Raw genomic sequence first — 15,297 nt, forward strand, 5'->3', positions numbered from 1 at the left:
AGGTGAGCCCTTCATCTGTGGGGGGAGAATCTCCTTTTGCTGGCCCTCTGGAAATGAACCTTCGATTTCGGAAGGTTGATATTCATTGCACATTTTGTAAAGGTCTAATTTGCCATAGGGAGACCAGTGTTTCCCTAGTGAACAACAAAATAGATCAGCACATTTGTAGCTTTGAATAATTTTCCCATGCTTCCTTTCCTCTGTCCCTGCATGAACACAACGGTTCTTTTAAGAGCCAACCTTATCTTTCATCTTTTTTTTACATATGTTTTTAAAAACTTTTTTTTTTTTTTCACCGTACGCGTACGGTGCGCGTACTTTTTTTTATTTTTTTAAAAAAACACTAAAAATCATTTATCACATTACATTGTCCTTGAGAGACTACAATTATTATTATTGACTTACCATACTCACTGAAAAATATTTATTCATTTCTTTTTTTTAAAAATAGTTTTAAAAATGTTTGTAGTTTTCGAAAATTTTCTATATCTATCTGGAAAAAAAGAAAAAAGTATTAATATTTTTAAAACATTTTATAATACAGTACACATATTTAATTTTTTTTCCAAAAAATATTTTTGCCTTATTTTTGCTGTTTTCAGAATATATTGCATTTCACTATAAATTGTGAAAGCAATTGCATTCATCATACATCCCCTCTCAAACTGTAAACTCACCTTTAAAATTAGTTAGTTGTGAAAGAAATGTGACACTCAAACAGCAGATTATCAGAGCCAGGATCTCTGTTGTGTTCACCTCTCTCCTCTCAGCAGAACCAGATAATGGCAAACTTTCCCTCTATTTTTCCACACATATACATGTAAGTTTCAAATCTCAGTGCTTCCCCCTTTTTTCAAATGCAATCACACATTTCTATTGGTTGAAAACCAACCCTTTTCCAAAAGTACCCTTCCCCCAACTTGACTTCTGCCTAGTACCCTTCCCCCAACTTGACTTCTGCCTGCTACCATAGCAACAGCTCATGGAACACTGCTGTGTTGAGTTAGGTCAGAAGTTCGACACACAATGTTTCAATTCCACAGAGCAAGAGTGCTTGACTTTTCAAACCTAACAGCAAATCCATAGTACTGTTCTTTGGTTACACATTTGTTTGTACCAATACAAAACATGCTTCTATTAATTTACACATACAGCCTAGTTTTTATTCTAGAATGGTATGAAACAGCCAATCAGTTCTTTTTGTTTTGAAAAAAATATGTATGCCTCCATTTCCAAACTGTCTTTCTTTTCATATTGCCATTCTACTGAAAGACAACTCCTGAGTGCATCCAGTTCTCCTTTGAAGATGTTCACAGTGTGGATTGTAGGGCACAGCTATGTCTTCTGGAGTGAAAAGTTTGCAGAGAAAACAGATATGGTGAGAGACCTTGCTTTGCCAAATGTAGACATTAAATGGATTGGTCAGAGAGGGTTAAAGTGGCACCAATTGATGCCATTGGTGAAATCCTTCATTCAAATCCAACACCCTGACCTCATAATAGTGCACTGTGGTGGCAATGACCTAGGCACTTTGACTGGGGTAGGTCTGGAAATGCTTATGAAGGAGACCTTTGCACAACTGTTTACACTTTTCCCTAAAACTGCCTTTGTGTTTTCCAACATATGCCAAAGGCAAAAATGGAACTGGTCCAATCATTTCTGTCCACAGATTGACAAAGCAAGAAAGCACGTCAACAAATCTATTTCTGCTTTCCTCCGTGACTATGGTATGGGTGCCATTTACCATAACAACTTGCGTTATGACATGCAAGACATTTATAGAGGAGATGGTGTGCACTTCAATGATGAAGGGAACAGAGTCTTCCTCTTGAACCTTAGACTCTGCATCGGTACTTACTTGTAGGTACCACTAAAAAAATGACTTCATAAACACAACAGCTCTTTTTAGAGCTCCCTAATTTCTAAACTCTTAAATCTGATTTTCATTTTTTTTTTTTTATTTTTTTTACCGTACGCTTACCGTAAGTTTACCGTACGCGTACCCCGTGATTTTTTTTAAAATCAATAAATGTTTTTTTTGTACTTTTCTGTCCTTCTTTGACCCCCTTACAAATGTTAGGGGGTCTGTAACTCTCCTCATTGCCCCCTTTCCTTGTTTTCTCTGTTTTTTTTCTGAGTGAAACACACAAAATGGCGGCCGCCGCTTCCTGGTTTCGGCCGATTCGAATGTTTACTAAGATCTAAGAGCCAATCAGAATCGCGCTCGCGCACGCCACCGTACGCTTACCGTAAGCGTACGGTAAGCGTACCGTAAGCGGGCTCAGATATATATATTGATTTAAAGGCTATTTTCTCAGAATCTACTGAACAGATTTACACCAAACCTACAAAAGGCACTTCCTTGACCTAGGGACTACCTCTCTGCCAAATTTTGAGTAATTCTGTTCAGCCGTTCGGGCTGTAGCTCGTTCTAAAGGTCCTATGGAAAAATGCATGGGAAAAACGCGTTTTGGGACCCCCCTTTTATCTCAGCCCCCGCTTGACGGATCCCCCCGAGACTTTCAGGGTAGGAGCGGAGCGTAGCGCCCCACCTATTTTGAGAAATTCACGAGGATTCGTCAACCGGCGCCAAAGTTATTCAAAATAGAATGTTGAGGTTTTCCTATGGAAACGTGGTCCTAACTATAACTACCTACTGGCGACCGCCAGTAGGTAATATATATATATATATATATACATATATATATTCAGCTCTAGAACTCCACTCGTGGAATGAAGGGGACCGCACACTAGCAAGGTACTCGGATTTATCTGTTTATTATTCCGAAATAAACGCCAGGACGCGTTTCGGCATTCGCACCTTTTTCAACTGTGTTTACAGAATGCAGTTCATTAGGTGCAATTATATCCGGTTCACTGATTGCATTTCCGGTTCATTTGTAATCAACATGAACGAAAGACTTACATAAATAAAGCATTGTTATAAATTAAAAAGCGCTGATCTCTCGCAATTGCATAAATATGCCGACATTATAATACATTTCAAAATTAACATTGACATTCGCAATGACGAGTTTGAGGCAACAAAATGATACCAAACATTCAATGAAAATCAAACTCTTAATGTTGTGCCAATCAAGTTGATTGATAGGCATCAAGCCTTCATTAAGCCCTGTATGGGCAAACGTAATCCATTCAGTAATAATTACACTCTTGATGCCACATTTTCAATGGAGATTCTCCTGTGAGAGAATTGGAGTTACAGGTGAGAAACTATTCCTTCTCTCATAAGGGATCTCCATTGAGAGTCATAATCACTGAATAGAGTAGCAAGCCAATCCTTACAAAGAGCGGTGGAGAAGACAAGAATGAGTAAGGTAGCCATTTAAGCAAATAGATTCCCGAGGGAGGCTCTAGCATTCAAGTCTAGGCAGTAGTGCTTGGTGAATGCGTGATGTGTGAACAGATCTCCAAGTGGCTGCTTTGCAAATATCCACTATAAGGATATTCCTCATTAAAGCAGCAGTAGCCGCCTTACCCCTAGTAGAGTGTGCTTTTGGTCTAGCTGATAGAGCATTGTTAGCTTTCTCATTGCACAACAGGATACAGGAAACTATCCATAGGGAAATTGTTTGAAAGTGACTAACCCTGTAAGGACCATACCATAGTTGATAAATAATTGGTGCAATCTACAGAGGTCACATGTCTTATCTAGATAAAACATCAGGACTCTTCTGACATCCAGAGAATGAAAGGCCAGATGTGTGACCATTTCATTTTGCGAGTCTCTAATTGCGATTTTCTGAGACTCGCAATAAGAGACCCGCAAAATGAAATGTACTAATGTGTCTCAGACACAATAGTGATTCCCAATGGGGTTGCAATTGATCTGCCTCATCAATATTCATGAGGCAGGTCGCAATTTGCAACCCATTAAGAATGGGCAATAACACAGGGCTGGTGGCCTGTTGAGGACAGCAAATCACCATGTCTGTGTCTGCTTTTAAATACAGCAACTTTTTTTTGATGCAGGATGATTTCTTTAAAGGAAAATGGGATGTGTTTCAAAAGAGAAATAAAACGTTTCGGTTTCATTTTTTAAGGGTAGGCAGTGGTCTTTGGGACCACTGTCTGCTCTTAAAAAAACGTTTTCGTTACCATTCATTAAAAGGGAAGGGGTCCCCTGGGGACCCCTTTCCGCTTGTGACTGGCTTACCACCTACTTGAAGTAGGTGGTAAACTGCAATTGTTTTGCGACTGCATTCCAGCCGCAAAACAATCGGACATTCCCATGTGACTTACTATTAGGAAGGGATGCCCTTGGCACTCCCCTTCCAAATAGTGACTCGTAAGCCCGATTTTGTGGGTCGGAAGTAGGTAACTGACCCGCAAAATAGAATTTGTACATACAAAAATGCAATTTACCGGTTGCAAACGGCCGACAAGTAAAGTGTGTCGTACATCTAGCCCGAAGTGTTCTTTCAGCGTGACTAGAGGGATTCTGTAAGAATGTTAGTAAAGAGATGGTCTGACTAACGTGGAAATCCGAAACAACCTTAAGGATAATTTCGAGTGAGTCCTCATAACCACTTTGCCAGAGTGAAACACTGTGTATGGTTTGTGAGAACATAATGCTTGGCTTTCACGAAACCCTGCAAGCTTATGTTTTTGCTACAAGGAAAGCATTATTTTAACCCTTGTTTTTTCAGTAATATATATATATATATATATATATATATATATATATATATATATATATATATATATATATATATACATATATATATATATATATATATATATATTATCTACTGACGGTCGCCAGTAGATAGTTATAGTTAGGACCGTGTTTCCATAGGAAATCTCCAAATTCTATTTTGAATAACTTTGACGCCGGTTGACGAATCCTCGCTAAATTTACAAAACTAATGGGGCGCTCCACTCAGCTCCTACCCTGAAAGTCTCGGGGTGATTCGTCAAGCGGGGGCTGAGAAAAAAGGGGGTCCCAAAACACGAATTCCCCATGCATTTTCCCGTAGGACCTTTAGTCGAAGGTACAGCCCGAACGGCTGAACAGAATTACTTGAAATTTGGCAAAGAGGTAGTCCTCAGGTCAGACATGTGCCTTTTGCATATATGGTGTCAATCTGTTCAGTAGTTCCTGAGAAAATTGCAGTTAAAAGTACATAAATATCTATAGCCGCGCACCGTGCGCGCACTGATGTAATTTGAGATGTCATCAGTGATGTCATGAGTGATGTCACTGAGCATGTCATGAGTGATGTAATATGTGACGTCATCAGCAGTGGATTGCGGTTGCGCGAGTTAAAGTTAGCTGAACTAACTATAACGGGGGAATTTCAATGGTTTTGTACGCGTGAAATGTCCAGCAAACTATAACATGTGTGAAACCTATGGTTTTTTCAGTGAATTTGCAAGGTTTTTTAAATGCTAATTCCTAACTATAACGTGTGTGAAACCTATGGTTTTTTCAGTGAATATATATATTACCTACTGGCGGTCGCCAGTAGGTAGTTATAGTTAGGACCACGTTTCCATAGGAAATCCGCAACATTCTATTTTGAATAACTTTGGCGCCGGTCGACGAATCCTCGCGAATTTTTCAAAATAGGTGGGGCGCTACGCTCCGCTCCTACCCTGAAAGTCTCGGGGGGATTCGTCAAGCGGGGGCTGAGATAAAAGGGGGGTCCCAAAACGCGTTTTTCCCATGCATTTTTCCATAGGACCTTTAGACAGGGCTACAGCCCGAACGGCTGAACAGAATTTAATGAAATTTGGCAGAGAGGTAGTCCCCAGGTCAAGGAAGTGCCTTTTGTAGGTTTGGTGTAAATCTGTTCAGTAGATTCTGAGAAAATAGCCTTTAAATCAATATATATATCTGAGCCAGCTTACGGTGCGCTTACGGTACGCTTACCGTACGCGTACGGTGGCGTGCGCGAGCACGATTCTGATTGGCTCTTAGATCTTAGTAAACATTCGAATCGGTCGAAACCAGGAAGTGGCGGCCACCATTTTCTCTCTCGCTTCCTGAGTTGGGCAGCAAAAACGAACCCCAAAAATGTGTAAAGAGGCAGTTTCATGAGATCCTAACCACCCAGCATTGATACAGGGGTCCCCAAACAACCCCCAAGCCCAAAAAAAAAAAACAATTTTTTTTCGGAAAATCGCCGATTACGCTTACCGTACGCGTACGGTAAACATTTTTTAAAAAAAAAAATATCCACGTTCTCCCCACCCCGTGTGCAAATGGTGCCAGCAGGGCACCATTTGTGCATGGCTTATTTGAGCTAAGAAGTTAACAAAGAATACATTTCACAAAGATGCGCAAAATATGTCCCCTATGTGCGCACGGTGCGTGAAGCGCATCGTGCGTACATGGCCCATCCCGCTTAACGTGGGCACGCGGAGCGCGCAGCGCACCCCGTGACCACTGTGCATGCACGGCACTAACTGCGTAAAGTGGGCGCGCGGTGCGCGAAGCGCACCGTGCGCGCACGGAACGAACTGCGTTAACTGGGCGCGCACGCCACGAATGGCGTAAAGTAACTTAGCATTTAAAAAACCTTGCAAATTCACTGAAAAAACCATAGGTTTCACACATGTTATAGTTAGCTGGACATTTTACTGATAAAAAACCAATGAAATTCCCCCGTTATAGTTACTGCAGGCAACTATAACTCACGCGACCGCAATCTTCTGCTGATGACATATGTGTCTTTATGAAAAAAAAATATTTGTAATATATGTAAAGCTAAAATTTAATGGAAGAAGACATGGGCAAATAAGTGTCTAAATACAGTATTAGCATCAGCAGAGGATTGCGGTCGCGTGAGTTATAGTTGCCTGCAGTAACTATAACGGGGGAATTTCATTGGTTTTTTATCAGTAAAATGTCCAGCTAACTATAACATGTGTGAAACCTATGGTTTTTTCAGTGAAAATATATATATATATATATATATATATATATATATATATATATATATATATATATATATATATATATATATATATATATATACACACACACACACACATACATACACACACACACACACACACTTACCTTAAGTAAGCTTAAGTTGCTTCGTAAAGGCATGCGTGGTAATAGTATAGACATGGAAAAGGCATGCGTGTTAAAGGCAGTGCATAGTAAAGGCATTGCATGGTAATGCCTGTGTTATAAAGGCTGTTCCCCACATCAGTTGAGTAGGAATAGTAAGAAGGTAATGAAATCCGCATCGACTTTTTGTGATTACCAGACGACTAAAAGTGTGACGAAGTCTGGCCTCTAGAACACCTTCATTGACTTTGGGAGCAGAATCGGGATAAGACCTTTGACTTGAAGCAGGACTTGGAGCAGTTTCAACACTGTGTCTTCTGGTGGTTGGCAACAAAGTTCCCTGATGGCCTTCAGGAACATCAACGCACAGTCTCTGCAGGTCTTGGAGTTGGGGTCCGATATAATAGGAAAAACTGGTGAGAATCTGTCACAAGCATCTGCTTGCAACAGGGTTTGCAGGGTATAGAACCTGTCATCTTAGGGAGTGACAGCCCTTGCAAACAATTATAAATTTGGAAGAAAGTTGAAAAAAAAGCGGTCTCGGAGACAAGAGAAGCTCCAGATCCATGCCTGTGAGGCACAGGAAGAAAGAAACTGATGTCAGCAAATGTGAGTGGCACCTATATAGCTCCCACATATTTCCAGAGCGGAAAGGAGTCAGTGTGGAGCCGCAAGGTGCCACCTTCCGGCGTGCAGAAGCATAGCTGAAAAGTTTCCAGATCCAATCTGATGCCTGGATAATATTTAGAAGGTGATGAATCTGCAGCTAGAAGTCTCTATCTGTAACATTAGTAAACAGACCCATCTATCTTACAAGCTACTGCAAAGATAGTTGCAATTTCCTAGGTCAAGTATAGGGTGTTTTGTACAAAATGTTCCTGTTTGTGAATTTCCTGTTGCCTTTTGGTATTATGCAATTTAACTTTAACCTACAAATACCAGACCTTGGTAGGAGGATGGCAGATTGGCACCTTGACATTATTAACACATGTGAAGGTGCTGGCACATAAATCACAAACATACAGTTTTATGATTCCAAATCAGTGTATCTGGTGTCTGCTAGACAAGAGTTACTCCTTAGCAATTTGCTCAAATAATCAAAAGGTACACAAATTGGCCTGGAATTGGAAAACAAAAATGGCATAACAATATTCCAGGGCTTCCTGTGGCAGCAGAGAGGGCCTAGACTGTTGCATTATATGTGCTAGGCTTGTACCCGGTCCAGAGGCGGTGGCTGTGTTTCCCATTATGCAAAAACAACAGTTGATGGACAGAATGCCGAACAATGTCATTCATTCACCCCAGTACAGAGATCTGGGCCTAAATCCATCGTTTTTTTGCTAACTATGCCATTCCAGTTTGAACCTAGCCATATACAAATCAGTCTTGACACTGTGCCTCATGGGAACAGTCCAGCCCGAACTGCCAAGCCAGGTCCCATGAGGCACAGGGTCAAGACTGATTTGCATATAGCTATGTCTGAACTGGGGTGGCAAATTGAGCTAAAGAACGATGATGGATTCAACCCAGATCTGTGACTGGGGGTGAGTGTCTGAAAAGTTTCAGCGCTCCGTCCATTATATCTTTGTCTTTACGGTGTTTCCCATTAGCCAGACTGACAGAATGCTGAATTCTGAACTTCTTATAAGCAGTGTATCTTCAGTCCAGCTTCTATTCAGGCAGTAACATGTTCCTTTGTTCAAGAACAGTAGTTTTGCCTGGGTGCAGACTACGGTTCCATTGAAGAAAAGTTATTTAAATATCAATTGTTACAAATAGTATCAACCCAAGAAAAAAAAAAAAGAATCATACGCCCACCCTTTCTCGTCTTCCATGCCAGAATCCTCTCACTCTCACTCCCACTCCCACCTTCAATCTTCATGATTTTTCAAGGCTTCACCTTCAACAAATGCAATGATAGGCCATTTTAAATGTGTTATCCTTTCAAAATACTCCCTGGGACTGGATGGAGGGGGACTGGCTTTGTAGGCATCAAGTCCGTGGGGTGTTTCCACAACTGACTGAGTATAAGTCACAACATCAAGAGAAAAAAAATATTGACCTGCAAAAATATTGAGGGCAGGATAAAGACCACCATTACAGCCTGAGGGTAAGTATACTTACTAGTCTTACCTCCACACTATTTATCATGAAGATTTGTATACATAGATGCAGCATTTTTAACTCCACGTGCATGTACATTGAAGATATGTACATAGATTTAATTACTTATTTAATTCCAAATCTACATACCCTGAAGAAATGCCTACATTCTATTCTTCAAGGTACATTAATGTCGATTTAGGAATAATAAATCTATACTTACCTATATATTCTAAACTTGAGGCAATAATCGCAGTTGAAATCCTGCACTCCACATTCCGACAGGTCAATATGCTGCACTGGATATTGTGGCATAACACCCGCCTGGCCTCTGTCTTCACCTCAGCTTTTTTCGGTTATGAATTACCTAAAGAATTTTCCTTCTCCAGATGTACAGCAGTAAGTGGTGGAGGTAGGGGCGTGGGGGAAGGGTGGTCATATCTACCTTTATACTCCGCACATGCATACCCTAGGTGTGAAACCACTGCTAAAAAAGGATTTATTTGAGCTCTTGGCCCAAGTTCGTACTTACTTTGCACCTGACTTGAGGATGAAGGCTTCTTTGCTCCGGAGTACTGGACCGAAATGCTCTCTTTCTCGTAGCTGCCACTCTCCTGACCAACCTCCACGGCTTGGACCTGCGGCAGGGCCGCACTCCACTTTAGGACATACTTTGGGCCCACGGGCACCAGGCTGCTGATGTCAGGCTGGCCCCTGTGACAGGGGAAGCACATACATGTATATGTCAGAGAATTTAATTTCTACTTTCACCACCACGCTTTTCCGTGACACCTAGCAGAGGCTGGCACAACAACTTTCGGGGGATTGTAAGCAGAAGTACAGAAAAAATGCTAGTTGCAGAAGAGATGGCTGCCTTTCCACAAGATGTGGAATACTTCCTCAAGAAAGTCATCCTTGTCAGGCATCACACCATGGGCACAGACTTTTTAAAAAAACACATGCCTCGTTCAAAAACACAAACAGAGAAGGATTTAACAGAGGTGCGGATTATAAAAAGCATTCACTCACTTGCAGAACTTACCACTTGTTTTGACTTTCTGACAACAAAAATATTAAAATAGAGACAGTCGGTTTACTGTTTCTTTCCTAATAAAATCTTGCATTTATGAGACATTGATCATGGTATTGTCTTAAAATAACTTTGCAGAATGCCAGTGCAGCAGGTATCATTAACCTCTGAGCTGCTCTCATTACTAGATTTGATGTTAACTACTCTATCTTCAGATCTTCAGAGGATCATTCTAAAATATGCTTTCAAAATCTAAAGATTCTAAAATATGCTTTCAAAATCTAAGGCATAATTTAGAACGTGTGTGTGCCTGCTATGCTGCAGCTTGCTTAGCCTCTAGGGAGCAGGCTTGGCGATTATCATGTTAAAAAAATCTATAAGGGTTACCTTTTTGCAAACAAATTGTGTAGTTTTGGGACAGAAAAGTAATTTGCGTGGTAATGAACCTGCACCCCTGCCCTGAGAGCCCCAACTGTGCTGATGTCTCGATCGCTCATGCTGATTTGTAATGTCATAGGTAAACAAGGATCATGCATGTGCGCCATGACACAGGCTGTGTCACGGATTGCAGTCTATTTGGACCAGGAGGGGACCCAAGTGCTACCCTCGTAGTGGTGATAGGCTACTGCCTTCACCAGGAGATATGCAGCTTGACAGCGGCGGCTCCTCTGCAATGGTGGAGGAGTGCAGCCTCACTGCCTGGCTCGCAGCCAGGATGTGAAAAATAAAATGATGTTCTATCATCGTTTTATTTTTCATATGCCGGCTCTGAGCCTGCACGTGCCGGAAGGGGCGGGGCTGGGACATGGGAGGGGGGAGGAGGAGTCCTATGTGCAATTCTAACTGCTCGTGTGTGTTTGGCCGGCCGTCTGCTCACTTAGGTTTCTCCAATTCGGCTGCAATGAACTGCCGGGCTGAAGAAACCCCCCAGAATCCATGACCTAAGCGGAGCATCTTTTCAGCACCGCCAGACCAATCCCCATGCTCCTCTCAGCATGAGAGCAGTGCGGGATTGCACAGGGAGTCTGTCCCAGGGGCTGCAAAGGAGGTGCAATGAGGGTGGCGGCCGGCAGCTTAAGGTAAGTTCTTTTATCTTTATATTATTATTAACATCCCCCACACTCTCCCTCCCGTGTTCCCTCCACCCGCCCTACCACCTTTTGTTTGTGGCGGCCACCACTGCAGCATGAGTGGAGTCTTGGCAGCATACCGTGCAGTGATCAGTAGGATTGAACAGGTCCTTTTTAACCCGTCACTGGAGTGGGGCCTACAGGTTCATTCAATAAAACTTTAGGTGCTGTGTGCTTAACTCACATTTAGCCTACATCCATTTGGTGTGTAGTGCTGTGTAGTACATAGTGGTGTATCTGTGCTGGGTGTTTGTGTGCCTGGGAAGGGTACAATACAGGGATAATGCAGTACTGTAAAGTGCATGTGTACTGAATGCATGTGCTGGATGTATGTGTTCTGGGTTCCAATTTTGGAGACCCAAGCCGGCATGATGAAACATTAGGAGAGAAGTTATAGGAATCCCCCCCAAGGAAGATTTATGTTGTGCTGCATTCTTGTGAGCTGAGTGGGACACACACGAGAGATGAGTGCCAGGCTTCCCCGGTAACATTCAAAGGGTGCTCTTTGATTCAGTGAGAGGTCACAAGGAAGGCTTTTGGCACACCTCAGGAAGGAGATGGGGCTGAGAAGAGAGTAATGAAGAGAAGGGGCGGGCCCTGGCAAAACCTTTTTGATACACATATTACTGTGGCTAACATTCAGGCGTGAACTCTAATCAATCCCATGGCCTGTGTTGAGGAGATATTAGCTTTAGAGTCACTCCTGCAGTGACATACTGCTTTCAAGAGGGAGAGAGGGCAGAGGAGTGAGCACTTTCAAAAAAAGCAGACTCCCAACATAAACATCAAAGACTTAGACTCTTAATTACATTTGGTGCCTGGAAATGGACAATAGGAAGAGGAGCTTAAGACCCCAAAAATCTGTGAGGAGGGGAAGCTCTGCAAGACTTCTGCCAGTGACCTAGACTGGGAGTGAAGGCCTGGTAGTCTCCCTGCTCGTGGAGGACATCACCCAGTGAGTTCAAGACCACCTGCATTGGAGCCTGGAGCACCAGAGCCGCCTGCCTGCTTGCCAAGACCAGTGTGCCCTGTGAGGAAGAAGACAGCGTGGGAAAGAGCAAGGTCTAGTGGGGAGCCCTGCCGAGTGGACTCTCTTTGCGAGGTGTGAGAAGACTGCTCCTGCACCGATCAGGTCGAAGTCTCTGTGCAGGACGAAGTCAGCAACCCTCGTTTGCCAGGGGAGGGCCACCCTGATTTGAGCCTTGTGCACCACACCATGCATAGTGAGGAGCCAGCTACCCCGTATGGCCGGAAGGGCCACCGAAAGAGGACTGCCGTGCTGTGGTGGGCCTAGCCCTTGTGCAGAGGTGAGCTGTGACCCCGTATGACTGGAGAGCCTCAGTGAGAATATTGTCGTGCTGTGAGGGCAGTAGCCCGCGTGAGTCGCGACCCCGTCAGCCAGAAGAGGCCACCGCTGAGGACTTTGATGTGCCAAACAGGCCAGAGCCCGTGTACAGAGAGGATACGGTGACCCCGCATGCCAGAAGGGGTTACCTGGAGTAAGAAGATGTGTGTGGTTGTTTTTGAATGTTGTATTTTTCCTTTGTGTTGTTCCTAGAAATAAAATGCTTCTCTAATATTTTTTCTATAAAAAGTGGGTATTTGAGAGGGCAATGATGTATTGCTGCTGCTGTGTGCATTTTGCATTGTGCGCCTGTCTTCACTCCCCTGTATCCACCTGCCCTTTACTTCCTTCCCCGAGGAAGCCTTGAACTACTCAGGCCATGCTATTTCTGAGAGTCAAGTGCTGAAGAGGTACTTGGCTCAGTTGCTCAGAATCATTAGTAGGTCAGGCCCCAGGGCGTCCGGAGTAAAAAGCTTCAACCCCCATGGTTGGGTCCACTAACCCTGTCTACCCCATGGCCCTCTGAAAGGGGTTCCGACATGTAGGAAGGCCAATAGAAATGTTAGAGGGGTCAAGATATGGGGTCAAGATATGGAGTCATCTTTGCAGTTAAGTGTTGTAGGATACCTAAAAGCTTGAAATACAGCTATGTGGTTCTCCAGGAGAGTCACAGACTATCAAAGGTAGCAGCAGCACACAATATCCTCCACTTTGATAATGTAGCTGCAACTACCCTGAGAGTAACTAAAAAAGTGACTATGGGGCTAAAATTTTTATTGCAACTAATTTAACATAAAAATGATATAGCTTATGGCCTGCAGTGGTGCCAGAACAAGCGATGGAAAATGTCCTTAGCCCTCATTGGGAGTTCTCAGCAGTATCCCTCGGTGATACCGCACTTGCTGACTTCTAATGTTCTGGTTTTTCCTGCATTCGGGATTACGAGGTGAGCGAAGATGAGCCTGGTTTCACTGGGTGCAGAAACGAATCTGTAAAACCGCAAAGGTTTCCATGGACTATTACCACCTGCTCAGGGCAGGTGGAAAATGTCAGCATAAAGAATCCCGTAAACAGGAAAAACCTGTGGTACTTGACCGGATAATTCTGTCCCCCTAGATTATTGCTCTTTCCGGGGTCACAACTAGTATGGATGGGACCTATCACAGAGACATTGACCGGAATAATTAATATCACCCCCTGGTCTCTGCCCATGGATTTTCCATCTCATTTTGAAGGTCCAGAGAAGGATGCAGTTAGCTGCTCACTGGATGTCGAGTTCTTCCTACAATGCTTCGTGTTTGCACCATCATAATATTCTAGTAGCACAAGAATAACCTGGAAAATTTCAAAGTGGTGTGGATCTGTTCCATAGATGTTTTCAAGCAAAACTCCCAAAAGCAGGGGAAAAGGGTAGTCACCCAGGAGTCATCATGTGGAGAAAGAAGAAACAGGGTGCGGAGGAAAAAGAGGACCTCCGAAGGATGCACGCTCAAATCACAAGGAGAAAAAGGGAGTGGTCACTGGTCACAACAGTTCTGGGAAGTTTATGTGCAATTCTTGATTAGGCACCATTTGAAGCTTTCTGGTTAGTACACGTCTGACACCCATGTAGCTATAAAACTTCTGAAGTTAGAGTGTTAGGTTACACTTTCAAGCCTGAGTGTTAGGCCACACCTGAACCATGCTAGATAAGCCAAACCTGAAGTCTCCTGGTAATGTTGCATATGAAGCATCAAGGCAGGGTCACGCCAGAAGCTTCATCGTTAGCCTACATCAGAAGCCTCATGGTTGGCCGCATTATAACACTGTGGTGAGGCCGCCCCTGACGCCTCTGGCAAGGTCACACCAGAAGCACTTGTGTTAGTAAAGCTATCTTCTACACTGGGTTACACAGCAAGCAAAAGTTATGAAGGCAGTGGATGGTCCCTTGAACACACAATGAGGAGAGCTTTAGAGAAGCTGAGAAAGGTCATTCTCATAAAAGCTACTATTCATGTGCAGGGACACCAGGGCCCAACCAATCTATCCATCCCAGGCAGGCTCCAGGACAAACCCAGGACAACCAGGACACAATAATCCTGTTCTCCCAATAATGCTATTGTACGGACACAGATAACCCAGCCTTAACCACCCAGGAATGCTACCACAGACATGAAGAAAATCCAGGGCCAACCCAGGTTAACCCTAAAAGGATTCCAGGAGCCCACTAGCATTCTCTTGTTTTGTGAGACCAAGCAAACCACAAAAAGTTACTTCATGTATGTCAACACTGGTTTTCAAACACATTAGCCAACCCTCTCCCACCTGTGCATCGTCCTAAACACTAAAATCTCATTCTGGAGTCATTTTCTATCACTTCCTTGTTTGTTACCAGAAGGTAACTCCCACATTTGTGCACAGCTTTGTGAAGGGTTTTGAGAAGCGCGTCTCACAGCAGGTGTGGCACACACACACGACATTGCACCCTTTGTTAGATCCATTTGCGGGGGCACACTGCGTTCTCCACCACCAGAACACCACACCCGCAGATACATGCATGGTGCAGCTCCCGCCCACCCCCGAAACAGGTCCCCTCTGTCACTCCTGAACCCACGTGCACTGAACTTCACCCACTGCCATACCAAGGTTCCTAAACCACTCTTTA

At 43.4% G+C, this 15,297-nt stretch overlaps 1 protein-coding gene across 10 annotated transcripts in view; it reads right to left on the minus strand.

The window, feature by feature from the left end:
- ARHGEF10L (Rho guanine nucleotide exchange factor 10 like) overlaps positions 1-15,297 on the minus strand; it is a 585,939-nt gene that overhangs the window by 148,666 nt on the left and 421,976 nt on the right. For all 10 annotated transcript variants that reach the window (XM_085608202.1, XM_085608218.1, XM_085608210.1 and 7 more), the window contains one exon: positions 9,681-9,862. In XM_085608202.1, the coding sequence (XP_085464328.1) occupies positions 9,681-9,862 (182 nt within the window). The remainder of the gene's footprint in view (positions 1-9,680; positions 9,863-15,297) is intronic.

The sequence above is a fragment of the Triturus cristatus genome, chromosome 1_2 (genome assembly GCF_964204655.1).
Source record: "Triturus cristatus chromosome 1_2, aTriCri1.1, whole genome shotgun sequence".
Lineage (NCBI taxonomy): Eukaryota > Metazoa > Chordata > Amphibia > Caudata > Salamandridae > Triturus > Triturus cristatus.